General features: G+C 35.3%; 4 protein-coding genes and 1 long non-coding RNA gene across 5 annotated transcripts in view; 4 read left to right on the top strand and 1 right to left on the bottom strand.

Moving 5' to 3' along the window:
* Positions 1–3,112: 3,112 nt before the first annotated feature.
* On the top strand, positions 3,113–7,155 carry LOC107583615 (serine/threonine/tyrosine-interacting protein A-like; the record flags this gene model as incomplete). Its single annotated transcript, XM_016269902.1, has 7 exons — positions 3,113–3,347; positions 4,319–4,351; positions 6,409–6,462; positions 6,550–6,647; positions 6,738–6,798; positions 6,911–6,947; positions 7,118–7,155. Coding segments are annotated over exons 1-7 (381 nt in total), but the record flags the coding sequence as incomplete, so codon positions are not given.
* Positions 7,156–7,319: 164 nt separating this feature from the next.
* On the top strand, positions 7,320–8,344 carry LOC107583672 (uncharacterized). Its single transcript, XR_001609055.1, has 2 exons — positions 7,320–7,361; positions 7,910–8,344. It is a non-coding gene; the product is annotated as an uncharacterized lncRNA (long non-coding RNA).
* Positions 8,345–9,953: 1,609 nt separating this feature from the next.
* LOC107583462 (glucosamine 6-phosphate N-acetyltransferase) lies at positions 9,954–11,985 on the bottom strand. The gene is made up of 6 exons (XM_016269665.1): positions 11,873–11,985; positions 10,922–11,085; positions 10,770–10,832; positions 10,565–10,692; positions 10,397–10,458; positions 9,954–10,253 (listed from the first exon to the last, which is right to left on the bottom strand). Exons 1-6 carry the CDS (start codon positions 11,878–11,880, stop codon positions 10,106–10,108), a joined length of 573 nt encoding a protein of 190 aa, XP_016125151.1. The 5' UTR covers positions 11,881–11,985; the 3' UTR covers positions 9,954–10,105.
* Positions 11,986–16,117: 4,132 nt separating this feature from the next.
* On the top strand, positions 16,118–18,399 carry LOC107583461 (suppressor of cytokine signaling 4-like). The gene is made up of 2 exons (XM_016269664.1): positions 16,118–16,226; positions 17,246–18,399. Exons 1-2 carry the CDS (start codon positions 16,118–16,120, stop codon positions 18,397–18,399), a joined length of 1,263 nt encoding a protein of 420 aa, XP_016125150.1.
* Positions 18,400–21,442: 3,043 nt separating this feature from the next.
* The window catches only part of LOC107583614 (WD repeat and HMG-box DNA-binding protein 1-like), a 31,550-nt gene continuing 30,978 nt past the window's right edge, over positions 21,443–22,014 (top strand). The window contains exon 1 of the mRNA XM_016269901.1: positions 21,443–21,537. The gene's annotated coding sequence lies outside the window, so the exon portion shown is untranslated. The remainder of the gene's footprint in view (positions 21,538–22,014) is intronic.

The raw sequence follows: 22,014 nt of genomic DNA, 5'->3' as shown, positions 1-22,014 counted from the left end.
TATAGGTCATTCCTGGGATTCAGTGCCCTTTGGACATCATAACACTTATAAAATGAAACACATTTTTTAAATGAATTCTTGTGAAATCATGCAAGGGAGCTGTAAAACATGTGAAAAATAAGTTTGGTATATAAATATGTAATATACAACCTTGGGTATATACGTTTAAGCAATTATGAGCCAAATTTAATGAGGAGGACAAAAAATGTCCACCCTGTTAGGGACAAATGAACAATAATTTGAAAGATTTATGAATATTTAAAATGTAATAAAAGTTTAAATACACTACTTCTTCAACTTAAACATCAATTGCTGTCACTGTCAGATTAGATTAGATTTTCAGACTTAACAGGGTGGACACTTAACATGGTGGACATTTTGACTGAAAATTAGCCATTACACTAAGTCTGAAGTCTGAAACACAGAAGGTCTGTCAAATAACAAATTGAATGTTTTTCAAAAATGATACTTTTACAAATACGAATTTCTATAAAAAAAAATCATTTTCCCTTTAACAGCGTGGACATGTTGAAGTTGACCATATCAGATTGGAAAGATAAAATCAGTAAAAACAGACAATTAACAAAACAGAGGCTCTCACTCACAACAGTCCCTAGTTGTTTTCCCTCCAAGGAAATTATATCAGCTGTTATGTTTTTTAAAAATGATACTTTTACAAATACGAATTTCTATTAAAAAAAATCATTTTCCCTTTAACAGCGTGGACATGTTGAAGTTGACCATATCAGATTGGAAAGATAAAATCAGTAAAAACAGACAATTAACAAAACAGAGGCTCTCACTCACAGTCCCTAGTTGTTTTCCCTCCAAGGAAATTATATCAGCTGTTTGATAAGATGTAAATTCCTTTTTCCAACTTTCATTTAAAGGGCCAGTAGTTCGAAAATAACAGGATGGACAATATTTTGAGGGACAAGCTAAAAAGCTTTTTCTTTTTTTTTTTTTGTTGCTTTTTTATGAATTTAATATTTGGAAAATATATATACATTAAAGAAAACTATTATTGAAAAATCACTCATATAAGTGTTGTATTCATTAACAGAATGGGAGACACAGACATAGGAAAATTTGTGATATTTAGTGGTTTAAAATGCTGTAAAATATTTAGAATTATATATAAATAAAATCTTAAATATGCTTCAAATGTGATTTTTACATCAAAGACAACTTTAAAATGGATGTTGTTGAAAATTTTAAGGCAATAATAGTTTCTACCAACCTTGAGCTGTATTACCACTAAATATTGTGTTTTTAATGTCAACAGATTAGCATTAAACCGATTCTAAAAACTCAAGTTTATTGGGGTCCAAAGACCCAGATAAGGGGATGACAGGAGCAGGAATATATATCCCTGACTTGGATATATTCATAAGTAAAAGATTATCATCTGAATTATCAATATATTCTGTTAAAATGGTCGCTATTATAGTGGGACTTATGTGGGTAGAGGAAGTGGCACCAGACAGAGCTCTTGACTCTGACTCTGCTTCTGTCTTAACTTCATTATCCAGCCACCAGTCATCTAGAGAAGATTTAATGAATGAAATTTGAATGTTAATATGGTGAATTCAAAGGAAAGGAATTTTAATAGGATTTTGTTGGGTTCCAGCCCATATAGGGGTAGTTGGGAATGAAATAAGTGATGAGCTGGCTAAAAATGCTTAAAAAAAAAAAAAGGAAATTGATATTAATGTTCCATTAGGTAAATGGGGAATTAAAAGTATTACTAAGAGGAATGTTACAAGAGAATGGCAAGGAGTGTGGAATTTAGATTATAAGGGAAGTCATTTATATAAAATCAAAAAGCAGATGATTGTAAGAGGAAGGAATAGGAAGGAAGAGGGGATAATAGCTAGATTAAGACTGGGTCGTTCAGGGCTGAATGGTTCATTGTTTTTAATCGGTGTGCATGTTAACGGCTTATGTGAATTTTGTGGTGAGAAAGAAACAATTGAGCATGCAATATATGAATGTATAACGTATAGTGAGAGGAAGAAACTAATAGCATATCTAAAGGATAAAGGGAAGAATAATAAGGATGTGGGATATTTATTGGGATATGAATTTAATAGTGATAGAACAGGATATAGGATTTTATGAATTTTTTTATATAGCACAGGACTAGATTAAAAAATATAATATAAAAGATGTTCTGTTCCGGTTTGGAGTTTAAGGTGTTCCGTGTGGAGATACCTGGACTCTTGATGAGCTTCAGAGTTGAGATAGAACAACTAATATAATAAAAGAAAATCCTGATTGCATAATAGCACAGTAGGTGGCGATGTGCGCAAAGATTGCAACTCGCCATAAAACCAGTTTATTGCACAAAAAATCACTCCAGATGATAGGAAGACATGAATCTGGTCAATGTAATCATTGTGGACTTCCAGAAACTGTAGAGCATGTGCTGATTAACTATAGGGCATATGAAAGGCCCTACAAAAAAACATATATATATATATATATATATATATATATATATATATATATATATATATATATATATATATATATATATAATTCCTAGTGAGTATCTTAGAGTTATAACTCAGATGGAATCAAAATTCTATTTTTAATTAAAACATTTAAAAAACTTTTTTTTTAAAAATCAAACATTAAAAACAGCAATCATTGTGAATTGGATACCACAATATGTTAATAAAAATATGAAAATGGATATTCATTTTGAAGCTGAAAAACAATTGCCAGAAGTAAAAAGGCTAAAGTTAGCATATGAACTGAACTACTCCACAGTCGCATGACTAACTTTGCATGACTTTAACTAAGATTCTGATAAATCTCATGAGTGAGGTATTACATTTTATGTTGTAGATTAAACATGAAAATATCTTGAGGTTGTATTAACCACAGACCTTATTTCAGGCATTTATCCAAAAAAATATATATATATAATTTTTTTTATTATTTTTTTTTATTTTTTTTATTTTTTTTGGAATTAGCATTTCCCTTGATATCATCGTCTCACACTCCGTCCCAATAGGTGGCGGAATATGCACCAAAAGCTGGTTTGCCAACCGCAATTAAACATCATCATAAGAAGAAGAAGTTTATTGCACTGTGATCATTGACCCCTGCCCGACGTGTGGCGCTCTCGTGTCACGTGACCGCCCTGGGTGGACGCAGCATGGCGTGCGTGAGTGCGGAGCTCCTCCACAAACTCAACTTTATTTGCACTTAGTTCGTCTTTATATTCAACCCATCAAAGGGGACGTGAACGTATTGAAAGCTGGAATACCGCTCGCAGCATGGACGAAGCGAATAAACTCCAGTTCCCGTCCCTGCCCGCCGCCAAAGAAGAGCAGCTGGTATGTTATAAACATATTAGCTCAGTGCTAACAACTGCTGGATTACAGCCATTCTTCAATCTGTCTGTTTCAAAGCAGTACATGTTTGACTAGTGTGTGTAAAAGCATGAATAAATACAGCGGTTTGAGCTGATATATTTAATATATAATAAAGCTCTTTAATTAACTCGTTGCTCTGAGCAGTTAGCATGTGCATCCAGTAGCAGTATACTAGAATAACAACAACTCAGAAGTCAAAGTCATTCATATATCATTGCAAAAGACAACAAGCACAGTCAGGAAAAGTAGTATGGGTAGTATTTATTATGATACTGGGGATCATATTTGAATAATCCGATAATTCATATGCATAACCGATTTTATTTTGTTTGCAAATAAATCATTCATCACTAACCTGCTTTACGATACAAATACGGAGTATAGTTAACGTTAACTAAAAATATTTTAACCCGTTTAGTTGACAATATACTCCCCACCCCCAAGACTTTTAACTTAAAGGAATAGTTCACCCAAAAATGAAAATTTGCTGATAATTTACTCGCACTCAGGCCATCCAAGATGTAGATGAGTCTGTTTCTGTATCAGAACAGATTTGGAGAAATTTAGCATTACATCACTTGCTCACCAATGGACCCTCTGCAGTGAATGGGTGCCGTCAGAATGAGAGTCCAAACAGCTGATAAAAACATCACAATAATCCACACCACTCCAGTCCATCATTACTTTCATACTCTGTTTTGGTCTAAGTTGAACACTAAAATTACAGAAGTGATTAAGTGGGAGAAAAAAAAGTAAATATTGTTTATAAATGTCTGTCAAACCGATTATTGGTCTAGTCTTGATCATATGTAGGTAGATGCTGATAACAAGGAGTTGTGCTGCAGTTTATGATTCTATGGGTGAGGTAATACTATTACTGTAAGAATGCTTGTAAAAACTGATCATCAGAATTTGTAATCTCATTTCTGCAGGACTGGGCATATACAATGAGAAGAGAGATGCAGGTGAGTGATAATGAACAAACTTTGCACATTGTTGATATGGCTTCTGTACTGATATAGTACTTGTGGTACAGTAAATACTTGTACGTTGTTGTGTTAGTACAGACTTTCAGTAGACATTTTTTCAATGGTGAGAATTTTTTTCCACCACCTTCAATAGAATTTTTTTGTATACATTATATTCGTTGTGTCAAAATCTTAATAGACACATTTCATACCTAGGGTTGGGTACCGAAACCCTATGTAACCGGTATGTACTAGAACCGAATCAGAATGCAGATTTCGGTGCCACTTAAATGCTTGAGCGATCTATTGAAATATTTGTCCTGGTTCTCTGAAATGGACGTAAGACGCATGGGCGTCGCTAGGCCGTTATTAGCTCCATAAACTCTACACAAATTTGTGATCGCCTCAGAGTCAGTCCTCTTTAAATTTCATATGAAAACAGCGGCAGACTTTTCGTCTCCTCCCCGTCTTTCAGCGCGCTCTTCAATTCCGCAGACCGTGGCGGCGCAGCGCGAGCGGACTCAAACATAGGACACAAGGTGTGTGTTTATCGATGGATTGTTATAATACCTGTATCTGTGCAGTTCTTTGTCATAAATACAGTTTACAAAAGGTCACGAGGGAGCAATCGGTTTCCCAGCTACTGTAAAGTTTTCGCTGCATTCACCGTTTATCACACCACAGCTGTTTCCTCCATATGATGGTCATATGATGCAATTTCAATTTTTCCTTTCTCTTTGGAGTGTTACAAGCTCTTGGTGCGTAAAGAAGATCTGTAACGTTGTAAAGACTAGTCTCAAATCCAAAGAGATATTCTTTATAAAAGTTAAGACTTGTCCATGCCCTCCTAAAACGCCACGTTTAAACATGTCTACGTCACTGTGTGGGAAGATTTGCATAACACCGCCCAAATGTTCACGCAAAGAAAGAAGGTGTAACTTTTATTCTCGCTGTAGTATTGTTGCCACCGCCGCCATGTTGTGGATATGCCGTGTGTTTCATTGTGAAAGCGAAACTACTTTGTTTGGCCTTCCAAAAGAGGACGATATCCGCTTCGTCATGCCTAGAGAGACATGGTTTTATGTTTACGCGGCGCAATACGCAACGCAAAGCGTAAAAACACATTATAAGTCATTACAACCAGTAATTATGTCCCCACTGGATGCACCAAATGCCTCGTTTATAATGGGTTTTATTGGTTTTGACTCGTCGTGCCGGGACACGGCATCACAGTATGGTAAGGGGCGTAACATTTCCGTCTCACGCTTGAGGTATTCAGCCAATCACAACGCACTGGATAGCTGGCCAATCACAGCACACCTCGCTTTTCAGACCGATGAGCTTTGTAAAAATCGACTCGTTTCAGAAAGGCGGGGCATAGAGGAGAAACAATAATGTACAGTATGTGGAAAATAATGTGTTTTTTTAACCTTAAACTGCATAAACACATTGCATTACACCAAATACACCAAATAATGTTCTTTTTAGCAACATCATATGACCCCTTTAACACATATGAACGCATACTTTATAAAACGATCATAGAGCTATTTTCATTTGAAAATTTTATATTTAATATAAAACATATTACAGTGCATGTGGCATACCATACAGTAATTCACAGAACTGATTAAAGAAGGTGACAGACAGTACTGTCAATTCACTCATTTTAACTAAAAATCAGAGTGATTGACAGAGATACAGTAAAAACATTGTGTGGTTTTGTATTAAATAATGACCCAGATCGTGAAATACATTTATTAGCCTTAGAGTAAGGGAAGCACAAATCGGGAAATGAGAGCATCCAAGGAGCATGTGAATGCTATGTATATTTATTTTTTATATTTTTAATGTTCTTTAATGTTATCCATCGTTTTTTATGTGGCTCTTTTTAAAATAGTATCGGTTCAGGCACTGTTTAGGCACCGGTACCATTTTAAAAGTATCGATTTGGCACCGGTATCGTAAAAAACCCAATCGGTACCCAACCCTATTCATACCTCATTCTCAACAAATGATCAGTTTTACTAAAACTGTCTGATGTAATGATTTAGGAAATCCTCCCAGGCTTGTTTCTTGGCCCGTATTCAGCTGCTGTGAAGAGTAAGGTACAGTAGAGATGATCTGTTCTTGGGCATCTTGATGAAAGTTATCTATGCCTGGGGTTTCCTGTAATAATTCATCTTCTCTTTCAGCTCTCAATGCTGGAGAAGCAGGGGATAACTCACATTGTGTGTGTCAGACAAGACATTGAGGCCAACTTTATAAAGCCAAACTTTCCCCATAAATTTAGGTATTTTGATTTCTGGTTTGTTCTGTGTGGCACTTCAGTATAAAGCTCCACTATTTGTAACAGCTAATTTACTTTTTTACTTGTATGTAGGTACCTTGTTTTAGATATAGCAGATAACCCTGTGGAAAACATTATTAGATATTTCCAAATGGTAAGCTGACCTTTTTTTATATATATACAGTATATATATTTTATATTATTAATACATTATTTGGTCTGCGATTCTTTGATCTAATTATGATAACCTGTTTTTCTCTTTATAGACTAAAGAATTTATTGATGGATGTTTAGAGACGGGGGGTAATGAATGTTTCTCCATATTGATCTCTATTTTTAATACTATATTTAGCACTTTCTCTGTTCTGATGCTGGGTAAAAATACGTTTCTTGTAAAGAAAATGGATTGTCATTGTCGGTAACATTAATTGTATTTACTTATTGTATCATCCAATTTGTGTAATGTCTTGCAGGAAAGGTACTTGTTCATGGAAATGCAGGGATTTCAAGAAGGTATGCTAAAACTAAAGTCCATAATCATCTTTTTTTGATGGTTATAAAATATTTTTACGGTCTCTTTTTTTTTTTTTTTTTAAAGTCATTTATAAAATATCTCAAATCTCTCGATTTAATTTGATATAACTAATTATTTTTTTTACAATCTTCCGTCGAATCGCGATCTCGATTCCATTTCGATTTATCGTGCAGCCCTAACTGGTACCATACATCAGTTATCAGCTGATGTTTTTTTCTTTTTTTTAATTATCAGTATTGTATATTTAAGAAATCTCTCATTGAGATTTCCTTTGCTGTCAAAATTAATCTTTAAAAACACTTGCAATTAATACTGTTAAATATTTAGCAGTTTTCAAAATGTATAGTGTTATGATGCCTCAATTCACTTGTAGCATTTACAACATTTGTTTTAGATTTCAGGTTTTTTTTTTAATCTTGATGAAATAGTGCAGAATTGTATCTCTCGCTTATAGCTTGTACTCTTATGGTAAACTTTTTTTTTTTTCTTTTTTTTTTTGGATTGTGAATCTGCTTTTGTTCTTGGCTCCATTTGATTAATGGTTATTTTAGTAACTCACTTTGGATAAAAGCATCTGCTAGATGAATAAATGTAAATTAAAATTTATGATGATAAATAACTGGCTTAATTGTACTAACTGAGAGCTGTAATTTCTACTTTAGTAATGTATGAAACTAGGGTCATTATACATACTGTGGCCGTTCCTAATATCATCCGTCTTTCCCTACAGGAAGTTTAAAGCGAACACTAGAAGAGGATGAAGATTTCGGGAGTATGCAAGTTACAGCAGCACAAAATGGATAGGCTTTACTAAAAAAAAAAAAAAAAGTGCTTAACCACAGTGGACTTTTCTTTTTACATTTTTATTGGGATTAAAAATGTAAATATTTGTACAGGGGTTGGGAGGGAGAGACTGCTCCTCGTGACCCTTGGAGCTGGGGAAGATTTGATATTTTTTTCCTTCTTGAGCTATATGCACTGAAATGTTTTGCAGTTTTATAGTATTTAAAGCATTTTGCATTTGCAGCGGGACAGTATTGCAATAATGCACTTTTGATACTTGAATTACTGTTATTTTGTTGGACGGATTTGGGTTGGGAGGGGAGGGGATCAAAGAATGGGACTGTCACTGCCATAGAAATGAAATGGTAGGATGAATCAATCTTGAAAAGCTAGGATGAAAATGGGGAAATGAATTCAGACTGAGGTAAGGAAAGATACGTTTACCACTGCTCAATAAAAGATGGCTACTTTATATCTTGTGTTTTCAGTGTTATCAATCCCCGGTGTAAAGATATGACCGTTTATGACAGGACTGTTGGGTGTGGATAGATTTAGAACGATAATCCAGTTTCATTGAAATGCATACATAAACTTGAGATCTATCACTGATTTTTAATGTAACATTTACAATCCATTCACCCACTTGTCATTCAATGGTTTTACATCAATTTTAAAAATATAACAGTTATAAAAGCACAAATAACATCACTGCCACATGTTTAGCTGTTGATTGACAGATGAGACAAAGCATTTGAATGCCGGCTCTCGGTGAAAGTACAAAAATAAAGGCATTTAGCATACAAAGATATGCTTTCATTGCATCAGGATGTATTTCTAAACAATTTATTTTCCTTCATCTAAGTTTTACACATGACTAATAATTATCACCAGTGGCTAAGACTAAAGCCAAAATTGAAAAAATACATGAGCATCATAAATGTAAAACGTTTTCTATGTTGAAGACTAGTACCTGCAAGAGAAACTGAGAATAAAGCACAAAACACCGCATTACCATTTTAAGTAAAAGAGGGAAATGTGCCTCAAACTTTTTTAAATAGTATATTTGGAAACAAAATGGGTTTGAAACAATTTTTCCCTCTTCAAAAAAAAAACTTGTATAGAAATCTTTACATTAGAAAATATTCAAGTATGTAAGCCCTTCTTTATAAGTTATAAAAGCACAAATAACATCACTGCCACATGTTTAGCTGTTGATTGACAGATGAGACAAAGCATTTGAATGCCGGCTCTCGGTGAAAGTACAAAAATAAAGGCATTTAGTTCACAAAGATATGCTTTCGTTGCATTAGGATGCATTTTAAAATAATTTATTTTCCTTAATCTAGGTTTTACACACAACTAATGATTATCACCAGTGGCTAAGACAAGCCAAAATTGAGAAAATACATGAACATAATAAATAAACGTAAACTTTTATTCTATTTCTGATCTCTATGTTGAAGACGAGTACCTGCAAGAGAAAGTAAAACAAGTTAAAACCGTTCAATACGGCTTTCACAGATGGAACTCGCTTAGAAAATGAGAAACGCGAATCGAGTTTTGGTATTTTAAAGAGAGTAAAGCACAGCATTAACATTTTAAGTAAAAGGGAAATATGCCTCAAAGAGTTTTGTAAAGAGTATATTTGGAAACGGTTTGTTTTCCCTCAAAAAAATTTATAGAAATCTTTACATTAGAAAACATTCAAGTATGCAAGCCCTTCTTCTATACAAGAAAATGTTTAGTCTTTTCTCTTGGACAGGCCACAGTGTTTCTTCTTGTGGCTTTAAACCACACATTCTGTATATGATTTTCATACAGGTTTTCTGTTTCTATAGCAAGTTATGTGAAGTGAAAACATTTTAAATAGAAAACTGAATAACTTTTAAAGCAAGTGCTTGATGTTGACTACGGACATTTAGAAACGTTCATGAATATGCACTTTGTTCTGTGTTGTGAATTCAAAATGCTCATTTCAAAATATGTTGTTATTGTGACATAACTTGTCACCAAATTATCAAGTTTTTCTTTCTTTTTTTGCTGGCTAAAAAAGGTGCAAGTTGGAGGTAGTCCGATCTCAGAAAATAGAACCGATTAAGAGTTCTAAAGCAAACATTCTGTGATGTTCAAGATTCTTTTGGATTCAGTCAAAGAACCGGCACTGCATGTAAGTCTCATCTGAAGCGGAGTAGCCAAACTTCTTATAAAACTCCACATTTTTCGGCGCACACTCCAGTGTTACTTTGTAGCACTGCAATTTTTTGCTGAGGAGAGTCAATGTTGATACCAACCTAAAACACAAAAACAAAAGTATTATGTTCAAGGTACTTAGTTTTGAGACATATGTTGAAAGAAATACAGTATTCATGAATATATACTATCTGAAACTCATGATTAAAACTATTGTAAAAGTGTTTCTAAAAACCAAACCCACAGTTTTCCAAGCTGTTTCCCTCTGCATACGTCACTCACAACCACTTCTTCCACACGCCCCCTCTGCCGGGACAAACCCCCCCAAAATATTATAATATTGCACTATGAAAATAAGCTAAATTGTAAAATACGTATTTAAAGCCTAATAATTAAATATTAAGTCAGTTACCTTTGCACAAGCATGGATAAATTTGTGCTCTATGATGAGTGTTGCTGTGGCAACAATTTGTCCAAGGTTTGTGTCTTCCACCACGATCACATAATAGTCTCCAGATTTCTTCATATGTTCAAAATTTGCTAAAAAAAAAAAAGTGAGTATCTTATACTGTGAGATGAAGAACTGTGGGGTGATTTGCATTAGGAACATGCAGTACCTTTGAACTGTTCTTCTGTAACATCCCCAGCCTCTGTGAGCTGTGATAAGACCTTATAGAAGCCTAAAAAGGCAGAAAGACCAACATATGTTTATCATGATTGTTTGAAGAACTGAACATGAGTGGGCAGAATGCTGAACGGTAACCAGTACCTCGGTCTAGGTCAGCAGTACAGAGAGGACGGAGGACCAGACCTTCTCCGGGCTGAGAGGGAGAAATAGGGGGCGAGAAGGAGACGGTGTTGCTGCTCCAGTCCAGCTCTTGGAGCAGAGACGCATCAAACAGGGGAGTTTCGTTGAGCAACATTCCAGAGGCCCTATAATCAAATGACATTTTATACAAATTTATCATCGAACAGGAATCCCTGGCAATAAATGTGTACTACTGGCAACAATTTACTTGGACTTTGATCATTTAAACATTTACAATTCAAAGTCAAACTTCTGTTGGCCTAGTACGTTATTATAGCTAACTAAAACATAAACCATAAAAAAAAACGTTTTTGTTACTTGAAATAATCATTGACTGTAATAAAATAATTTAATAATAAAACATTAAAAAACTCATTTAAATTCAGCTAGCTGCCAAGGAAACATTTTTCATTTTCCTTAACTTTATTTAAATATTAAAGTTGAATTTAAATTAGTAAATTAAAATAATACTGAAATAAAAATTAATAAAACTATATCCAAATAAAACTAACACTTAAAACTAAAAAAAATATATACAAATTAATACATGTATTAATAAAAACTAAAATAGTATCTCGATACTAAAATAACACCGGACACACCTTACACAGATCTTTCTTTTCGAGGTGTGTTATTATTACAAACCATAAATCCAAAAGTATGACATAGTACACCGACCAGTTGTACAAGGCAAAGGTCACAATGCAGTGTAGAAAAAGTACACAATATTACGTCCAGGAATCATATTTTTGATTTCAATCTGCAGTTCCCTGGGGACGAAATCAACCTCCATTCTCGATCTGTTAATTCCCCAAATACCATCCGTATGTTCAATCAAATGTCAACAGAGCTCGCGATCAAACTGTATTAGATTCATGTAGCCTATCTAAGATCAATTTGTCATTTACTTACGGAGACATATGGATATTGACCGCTTGAATGAATCCAGTTACAGAGATCTTCAGTGTTCCAGCGTGACATACACACTTCCTCCTGCGTTATTATTTTTTTCCTCCAACACGATAAGTCCCGCCCTTCATCCAATCACTGTTTGCTGTGTTTGGTCCTGTCATTAACGACGCCTCAATTGTCCAATCACAGACTGGCTCGAAGTACCTCTGACCAATCAGCACAAATGTAGATCAAATGAAGGGCGGGGCTTGTCAGCTTGCGGGTATCGCTCCCTCCTCTCTCTGTCTGCGTGCGTGGAATATGACGTGGCGCGCGCTTAAGAGGGCGCGGTGGCGCAATGACGTTCGTATCCGTCTAGGAAAAGCTGTTCAGCAGGATAAATATAAAGTTTACAAACTGCTTCTGTGATCTTAGATGTGTTGAATATGAAAACCTAACACTGTCTGGTTCGACAAGACTGTTAGGATTGAAATTAAAAGGTGCCTGCCACGGTTCAAACCCTTACCAAACCATTTCTAAGGCTAATTACTAAAAAAGTTACTTCAGGTTTCGTTTGATGCCACATTATGACCCCTTGACAAATTGATATGGTATTTATGTGGATACAATGCTACTTTTTTTTTTTTTTTTTTTAAATGTAAAATATTATATATATTGTTATTACGGACATTAAATGATGCGATTTAAATTTTTCCTTTCTCTTTGGAGTGTTACAAGCTCTTGGTGCATAAAGAAGATCTGTAAAGTTGCAAAGACTAAAGTCTCAAATCCAAAGAGATATGCTAGGCCGCTGTGTTTTTCGTTGTGAAAGCGAAACTATGTGAGGGGCGTAACATTTCCATCTCACGCTTGAGGTATTCGGCCAATCACAACGCACCGGATAGCTGGCCAATCACAGCACACCTCGCTTTTTCAGACCGATGAGCTTTGTAAAAATCGACGCGTTTCAAAAAGGCGGGGCATAGAGGAGAAACAATAATGTACAGTATGTGGAAAATAATGTGTTTTTTTACTTTAAACCGCATTAACACATTTCATTACACCAAATACACAAAATAATGTTCTTTTTAGCAACATATGACCCCTTTAATGATTGCTTGGCTAAAATAAAATGTAAAATTTATACATTGCTTGCAAAAAAAAAAGTATCAGTCAGAATACATGTTCTTTTGACCAGCGGTTAGAGAGATTTGTGGTCTTGTTACTGTCTAGTTTTAAATGACTGCTTTCTAGTATCCTGTATTGCAGGGGTTAACAAGGCCATTCTAACCAGCACAGCCTTGACCCTTGGTTTCTTGTCTTGACCTCTTCTAAGGACAGGCTGTGTAAACTGCATACTCAGACATTCTCAGCAGCAGTTACTGGAATTCATCTCTCTTTATTGATTTTCTCAAGTGTCTAAACAAAAAAATTAATCATCTCTTCAAATGTTTTTAAGTAACTTTCAATAGATATCTGCCGGATATGAGTGTACAGAAAGGACTAACAAGAAATTTGAGACGAAAACACCTTCCAATGATCCCAAGTCGCATCCATGTACCTGCACTGTAAGCATTAAAATATTAAATTAAAACAGACCACAAAGCAGAAAAAAGAAAAAAAATCTTTCTCTGTGTCTGTCTCTCTCTCTCTCTCTCTCTCTCTCTCTCTCTCTCTCTCTCTCTCTCTCTCTCTCTCTCTCTATCTATACAGTATATTAATAGATTTCTCTTATTTTAAGAATGCCCTCCTGAACATTTAAAAATGTAATTTGCTAACAAATGAGCAAATAAGCCTTAATGATGTGCCTTGTCAATATGTAATTAATTTGCAAACAAAATTAGCAAACAAGGCTTCTTGGTGTGGCTTGTCAATATGGTGCACACGTTTGATGAAATAATGATGGTATAGACAAAGCACTTGTGACAATAGTAATTCCATAATGTGTCTCCTGTTCCTGCTTAAAAATGCTGCAGGCATCCTTAATAAGCTCAATAACTTGCATGAAAAGGGAAGCAGAGAGACAGCAGGTATTGAATGAAGCTTGCGGGAAATAGAGAGGCTGAGAGCACAAAAATGCCTGCAGAAAGCTGATATACTAGTTCACATGACTAAAGCATGGATCATTACATTGAGTGGAAGATGCAAATCATGGAAATACAGTCTGTTTGTCTTTAATGACTGTACACGGACAGAAAAATGAGACAGCAAATATTGGCCTTAATATTATTATTATTATTACTATTACAAGTTTATTGTTTATTAAAACAGACCAATATAGGGTTCTTGTCCAGTTTCATGTGTGTACATACAATAATTAATATGATGTTTAAGGACAAATTGCTAGTGAAACTAGAAGCAATCATCAAAAAAAATAATAATTCATAATATACAGTGCAGGTTTATGGAAAACTAGGAGGCAAGCTAGAGAGGTGTATATTTTAAATTCATTCAGTTAAAATTAATTCAGTTCCTCAAACTTATTTAGTAATTAAAATAACCCATGTAAGTTATTTAATACATTTACGATACAGAATTGCAAAAAACAAACAAAAAAATGAGCTTTGTTTTGATTGGGTATTTTTAATGTGTTGCTGTGGTTGTGTGGTTGCTAGGGTGTTGCATACAGGCTCGAGTTAAAAGTGCAAAATCTCTGTGATATTGAAGTACCAACATTGTTTGACTTCAAATGGGTTTCCCAAACACTTCCCAGTCTGCCATTGGTCAGTCAAACAGAGGTCAAACCAACAGAGGCAGACAAGCTAAGCAGGTAAGTTTAATTTTTTTGTGTGGTTTTGTAGTCCTGTTACCCCCTTCCCAATATGCACTGGGGCATAAATAATTATAGTTGTATTGTTTGACAGTTTGCCAGTTAATTTACACTGTTGTCAATTATAATATTGTAATGTTGGGAAATATTTGTTCCTTTACTTAAAATGATAAAGTTATTTGATTTTTTTTTGTGTGTGTGTTTCATGTAGCAAGTTTTGGGGTCTGTGTGTGGAATTGAAGATATTTTGAAGAATGTTGATAACCAAACAGTTACTGGTAGCCATTGACTTACATATGGACAAAAAAAAAACAAGGAAATCAATGGCTACCAGCAACTGATTGGTTGTTAACATTTTTCAAAATAATTTCTTTTGTGTTCAACAGAAGAAGGAAATTCTTACAGGTTTGGAATAACATGAGGGTGAGGATTATGACAATTTATACTTGTTAAGGTCTGTTAAATTCTACAAGAAGGGGAAAGAATATTATAAGAGACTGAATACAACGGTTCTTTATTGCTCGGACATCTGTAAGGCAAGAAAGGGGGTTAAGTGGAACAACTGAATCATTTGTGCCGCTACACATTGATCCGATCAACCACTTTTAACAGATCGCAAGAGAATTCATCTCTCAATTTCTTGGATGCCATCCTGCTGGCCTCACACACTTAAGAGAGAGAGACTGATTACAGTGCAAATGTAAGAAAACAAGATGCACAGTGTTCTTCTGAATAATTCATAGCTATACAGTAGCGTGCCTGTGATATTAAATAAATGAGAGTAAAATATTTTAACATTTCAGAATGACATCACCTAATGACTTCACAGCCATAATGAATTATTGAATTTATTTTGTAATCCATTTAGAAGGCCGGAAATGCATGATATTACTCTTGATATTTGATACTTTCTGGGTGATACCAAGAATGGACTCCATGACCAGCATCTGAAATGGGTGTCAAAAATTGCCTTTGTGCTTGCAAATGTTTGCCGGATGTTCCCAAATTAAAGTAGGGCACATATCAATCAATAAATCAATGAAGTAGAGCTCTCAGTGTCTGTTCAGAGATTTCCCATTTCCTTCCTAACAAGGTTGCCCTCGTAAATAGATGTCCGTTATTATTGACTAATTACATTTAGCTCATTGATTCATTGATGGTCAGTCAAAGTTCACAGTAACAGCTAATACATTTTAAAAGCTTTTAATGTTGTGGGCTTGTGGCTTATTTAAGGGATAGACACATTTTTGCACTTATTTTGAAAGTAAAAAAAGCCTATAATAATATAACAGCTATAATAGATATGATAGCCTAATACTGATATAGATTATACATCGTATACTCATTTAAAATTCTCAATGTCATTTCTTCAGGACAGCATATTCATTGTTGGATATGATAGGTTAACTGTCCATTGACAAAAGTACTCCTTCCGTCCAGTGAAGGGCAAGTATTCCTCTGAGGAATTGATACTTGAGAGGTTTTAAATTGGAGGGATGTGCTTCCTCCCTTCAGTTCATGCCGAGCTCTCACTGCACAAACTCCAGGCATGGAATAATTCATCACTCCTCTGTGAGGACGTCAGATTTTCCATCCATTCTGAAGGTAGGATACATTTGGATTTCATTCATATAAAAGGTAGATGTTTTTTGTCTATTAGTTGTTATGTTGTGTCTTTCTGTTACTTGTATATAGTTGTGATATGCAGTTATATACAAAGTATAGAAGTATATCCTTAGCACAGATGATCTGTATATAACGCACAACGTTTGATACAGTTTTACAAACTTTAGTTTTACAAACTTTACATTTTTTGATTATTAAATGTAAAGTAGTTTACTTAAATTTAAAAAAAACACTTTAAATTTAAATTTATTTAAAAATTGTATAAAGATATACTGCACACACACACAAAATATACATTACACAAATAGAAGTAATTTTATATAATGCATATCATGTTTTGTTAATTAATGTATGAATAGAAATATTTTGATAATGCATATTATATTTAGGTAGTTCTATTTTTTTAATTAATAAATGTAGAATTTATTTAAAAATTGCATAAACATATACTGCACACTCACACACACACAAAATATACATTACACAAATAGAAGTAATTTTATATAATGCATATCATGTTTTGTTAATAATGTATGAATAGAAAAATTTTGATAATGCATATTATATTTAGGTAGTTCTATTTTTTTTAATTAATAAATGTAAAATATTTTTTAATTAAATTTGGAACAAAAAAATACTAAATGTAAATTGAATTAAGTAGATTAAAATAACTAAATTAAGTCAATTATTATTTTAATTAAATAATAATTGCATGCGTGTGTTGTTTCCTGGAACACTTTCTTCTTTCTCATTTTTCATATAAAATAATGTGTTCCTCTAATTTAAAACATATGAATAGAATCATGTTCATTTCCTGAAAAATCAACATAAAAATGTTATTTGGTTCTGTAGTCAGTAATGAATAGTCTGTGCATAAATATATGCTGTATTCGTTAATTTTGTTATAAGGTATGCCTTGTACTATAATAGCATTAATACTGTTAGTATTCTTCATATTTTTCTTTGCCAATCTTGATTTATTTTTCAATTCTGTGCAGCACTTTTCCAAAAAGGGCCCGCAGCAATGTCAGAGAGGAAGCCCAAAAACTCAGATACACGTCCCAAGAACCTGCGGAGCTGGAGCGCTGATAGTTACATCTGCAGTATTAAAAAACGCTCCCGTGGGTCACGCCATGAGACAGAGTCCAGAGGGGAAGAGGGGGAAGGAACGGACGACCAGACTGTACGCTCTGCTTCTTGTCCCCGGAGACGTCGAGAGCGAAAGTGCAGCTGCATGATCCCTGGAGAAACGGATCCGGACTCTCCTTGCAGGAAAGCCCTGTCCCGCCGGTCCCTGAGGCAGAAGTTTCAAGACGCCGTCGGCCAGTGTCTCCCTCTTCGCAATCACCACCAGTCTGGTTCCTCACGTCCATTCTCCGTCCTTCTTTGGTCCAAACGGAAGATTCATGTGTCCGAGCTCATGGAGGACAAGTGTCCGTTTTCTCCGAAATCCGAATTGGCTCAGTGTTGGCATCTGATCAAGAAACATGGCACTCACACCAAACCTTCTTTAAGCATCGAAACCGAACCCAAAGGTCCCTTGTTATCCTCTTCTCCTCCAAAGCTCATTTCATGGGAAGAGATCAGCTCTACTGGGGCTTCTAGTCTGGATGACTGGGATCCGTCTTTTGCACATGGAGACACTCAGTGCTGCGCCCACACTGACTACATCCTGGTTCCTGATCTGCTTCAGATCAACAACAGCCCTTGTTATTGGGGTGTCTTGGATCGTTTCGAAGCTGAGCAGCTTTTGGAAGGGCAACCAGAGGGGACCTTTCTGCTCCGAGACTCTGCCCAGGATGAATACCTCTTCTCGGTTAGCTTCAGACGCTATAGCCGCTCCCTCCATGCTCGAATAGAGCAAAACGGGAAGCGCTTTAGCTTTGATGGCCGTGACCCTTGTATGTACAGAGATTCCAGTGTCACGGGCCTGTTGAAGCACTACAGTGACGCGGCCACATGCCTATTTTTTGAGCCTCTTCTCTCTCGCCCACTACCTAGGAACTTTCCTTTCTCTCTGCAGCACATGTGCAGAGCGGTCATCTGTAGCTGTACAACATATCAGGGAATTGACACCTTGCCTTTACCCTACAGTTTGAGACACTTCCTTAGGCAATACCACTATAGATGCAATGGAGCGTGTGCTGTTTGAAAACTGACAGAAATGAGACAAAACTCCATGTTGCTTGATTTGACAGATTGAAAGGCACAATAAATGTATTCAACACACAATATGGTGGAGGTAGTTACCATGCAACACAATGTTTCTAATGCAATTTTGTGAAAACCGAAGATATGCAGGACATCAATTGACATTTCTATACTATTAATTTTGTTTTTTGGCAGATTTTCTACTAGGCTATGTGAATTTGATTGGTCTTTTTATTGTTTTGTATTTCTCATCTGTTAATATACTTTATTTACTTTTGTATGCATTATAAAGTTCTGTGCCCTAGATCTTTAATGATAAAACAATAAATTAATTGAATTAATTAACCCTTTTCACATTTTTGGCATTCTCATAAGCAGAAGAAGTCATAATCGATTAAACTTCAAGAGTGGTGAACAGGAGATGACGGCAAAACATTTTGTATTCCCATTTACTCTAAATCCACTACAGCGTTTCCATGATTTTCCAAAAGAAGGGAAAAAATGTTGTTTAAAGGCTTAGTTCACCCAAAAATGTAAATTCTGTTATTAATTACTCACCCTCATGTCATTTCAAACCCGTAAGACCTTCGTTCATCTTCGGAGCACAAATGAAGATATTTTTGATGGAATCTGAGAGCTGTCTGACCCTGCATAGACAGCAACGCAACTGAAATGTTCCCAAGTCCAGAAACGTAGCAAGGAGATCTGTAAAATAATCCATGTGACATCAGTGGTTCATCCACAATTATACGAAGCTACGAGAATACTTTTTGTGCGCAAAAGTAAAAAAATAACGACTTTATTCAACAATTCGTCTCCTCCGCATCACCCTGCTGCCATTTTGGAGAATATCCGCTGGACGTAAACAACGCATGCTGTTCTGTGTCAGCTGCGTCACGCCGGATCTGTTTCCTACATTTTTGTGATTTGATTTGAACGGAAACAGCGTATCCGTGTGACGCAGCTGTTGTTTACGTCCAGCAGATATTCTCCAAAATGGCAGCAGGGTGATGCGGAGGAGACGAATTGTTGAATAAAGTCGTTATTTTTTTTCTTTTGCGCTCAAAAAGTATTCTCGTAGCTTCGTATAATTGCGGATGAACCACTGATGTCACATGGATTATTTTACAGATCTCCTTGCTACGTTTCTGGACTTGGGAACATTTCAGTTGCGTTGCTGTCTATGCAGGGTCAGACAGCTCTCAGATTCCATCAAAAATATCTTCATTTGTGTTCCGAAGATGAACGAAGGTCTTACGGGTTTGAAACGACGTGAGGGTGAGTAATTAATGACAGAATTTACATTTTGGGGTGAACTATCCCTTTAAAGCAGTCAGAGGAGAGAATTTGCCATCACTTCCTTTGCTGTTTTTTGGAACACTCTCACAGCAGTGTTTGTTTTTTGTAATTTACCGCCAAGTGAATAATCTATAACACAAAGTATAGCATTATAAATGTATATTATTATTTTTTTAATATGATAAACTACTACTAGATTTGCCATGTTAATAATACCCTTGCAAACGTGTCATGACATTTCTTTCATGATATGAATGTTGTTTCATCTATTGTAGCACTGATCAGATACCACTAGATGACAGACTTGTAAAACTGACTTGACACTTTCTAACTGCTAGATTATCTGTCTTGTATTTTAGAACTAAACAGTGCCTAAACCGTTTTTGTTTGAGTTGCAAAACCTTGTCAGAATATTATTTGATAGATCTGTCCAGTATAACCAAGCAGTATGGAAGCAATTCAACCAAATATTGTAGTTACACATTTTCAATAAAAACCAAGCAATAGAGTCAACCAGTTAAACTGAGATTGATTTGTTTCACTGTGCTATACCAAGCCTCCTCTCAGATTATGTTTGATCACAAGCGTCTACTGTGTGGCAATCTGGGGTTCACTGAAGTGCATAGACAAAATTAATCGAATGGCATGTATTGAAATGATTAAAAGTGAGATGTTCTCACTTTTAACAAAATGTGGAATGATCCTCTCTTACAACTTAGATTTAGTTATTAGAGATATTATGATGATTTAGCTAAAGGTCATTGTCTTTAGTACGTTTACTACATGTGCTCACCTTGGAAAACTGATTCTCAATAGACTGAGAAAGGAACCATTACTATTGATCTGCCAAACCCACTGATGTTAAATATTAATGTTCCTGAGATGATCAAATCTGCTTTATGAATTTAAGGTGGACCGTCTTTATCTTGAGCTTATACATTTATAGCGTATACCTTTGTGAAATATTGTAAGAATTTAGGCAAATGTTGCATTCATAATTAGAAAGCTACAGACACATTTTATACTATTGATTTCTGTTGTTGCTTTATTTATTTTTTCCCCTAATTCTCACAGAAATCTTTCTGCATTTTTAGATTTTCAATAAGGCGTAATTAATTTTTTTCTTGTTAAACTGTTTTGCTTGTGGGGGCCGTTGGCCGTCACAATTTAGGTGATTTCAGATTTTACTATGCTTTTAGGGACATTTGGTCTCTGCAATGTAGTCAAATCTGGACACACATTTACAAACATAAGGACAAAAAAACTAAATGATGCAGAAATGATATGCCCCAATGTGGCCATTAATCTTATCATCATAATATTTGGTGTTGCATTTCAGTCTACAAGCAGATACAAGAGCTGCTTCCTGGATTACATATCAGATTGTTCAGCAAACAGACAATGAGGATAATTTGTCTATTCTCTTGCACAGGACTAAACGTACAACCCCAGGCTGTATCACATTATTGATGCGTGTGTCTCATATCAGACAGTTTTGCTGCAGGCAGTTCCATTTGTTTGTTGTTTGTTAAGAACGACAACATTATTTTTACATGCACCTCGAACATTTTAAAATAATAGTAACCATTAAAAATGACTGACTGACTGATTCATATATAATAATAAATAATTATTTTTAGTTTATTTTTAATGTAGAATTGATGTATCTGTAACGTCAAGACACGTCAGACGTAGGGTGGGACTAATACTCTGACTCAGCCAATGAGTTTTGAGAAAAGTTGTACAGTCCGTCCCACTTTTAAACGTCACTGTGGTCAGCGCGGGAGATGTGAGCAAGTGTGTGGCGCTGAATATTGAGAATAACCGCCAAACTAAAGCTGTAAGTACTGCTTGATTAATATATGTATGGAACATATGTCGCTGCGTTGTTTTTCGATTATATTTGATTATTGTGACACATGTAGTCATTTGAAGACTTGTGTTTTTATTCCGCGGTTGTTGATGATTTTGCTTGTAAAGTAAGTTAGCTCACGTAGCGGCACATATGCACATAAGCTCTTTGTGCTTAAAATATTAAGTTATTTGTCTAAACTTGGGATAAAATTAGCTTACTTTTAGTGAAGGCTCTCTATGTTTGCATCACAAACCAGACATAATTAAATTTTTTGTCGAACAGTGTTGTTTGTACACCTGATCATAGACATTCTTTTCCTTGATACTTCATTTTGAGAAGGTGTGTGTGTGTGTGTGTGTGTGTGTGTGCGTGTATGTATGCGTGTGCGTGTATGTATGCGTGTGTGTATGTATGCGTGTGCGTGTGTGTGTGTGTGTGTGTGTGTGTGTGTGTGTGTGTGTG

Source organism: Sinocyclocheilus grahami, unplaced genomic scaffold (assembly GCF_001515645.1).
Source record: "Sinocyclocheilus grahami isolate Dianchi unplaced genomic scaffold, SAMN03320097.WGS_v1.1 scaffold54.1, whole genome shotgun sequence".
Taxonomy (NCBI): Eukaryota; Metazoa; Chordata; class Actinopteri; order Cypriniformes; family Cyprinidae; genus Sinocyclocheilus; species Sinocyclocheilus grahami.
The sequence above is the reverse complement of the archived record's forward strand: the minus strand, read 5'-3'. Positions and strand labels throughout refer to the sequence as shown.

Coding starts and splice junctions, on each gene's coding strand:
- LOC107583461 (XM_016269664.1), top strand. CDS start 16,118: ATGTGCTTCCTCCCTTCAGTTCATGCCGAGCTCTCACTGCACAAACTC. Junction 16,227..17,245: donor ATTTTCCATCCATTCTGAAG/GTAGGATACATT, acceptor AATTCTGTGCAG/CACTTTTCCAAAAAGGGCCC.
- LOC107583462 (XM_016269665.1), bottom strand. Junction 10,833..10,921: donor TACTGCTGACCTAGACCGAG/GTACTGGTTACC, acceptor CTGCCTTTTTAG/GCTTCTATAAGGTCTTATCA. Junction 10,459..10,564: donor TTATCCATGCTTGTGCAAAG/GTAACTGACTTA, acceptor TTGTCCCGGCAG/AGGGGGCGTGTGGAAGAAGT.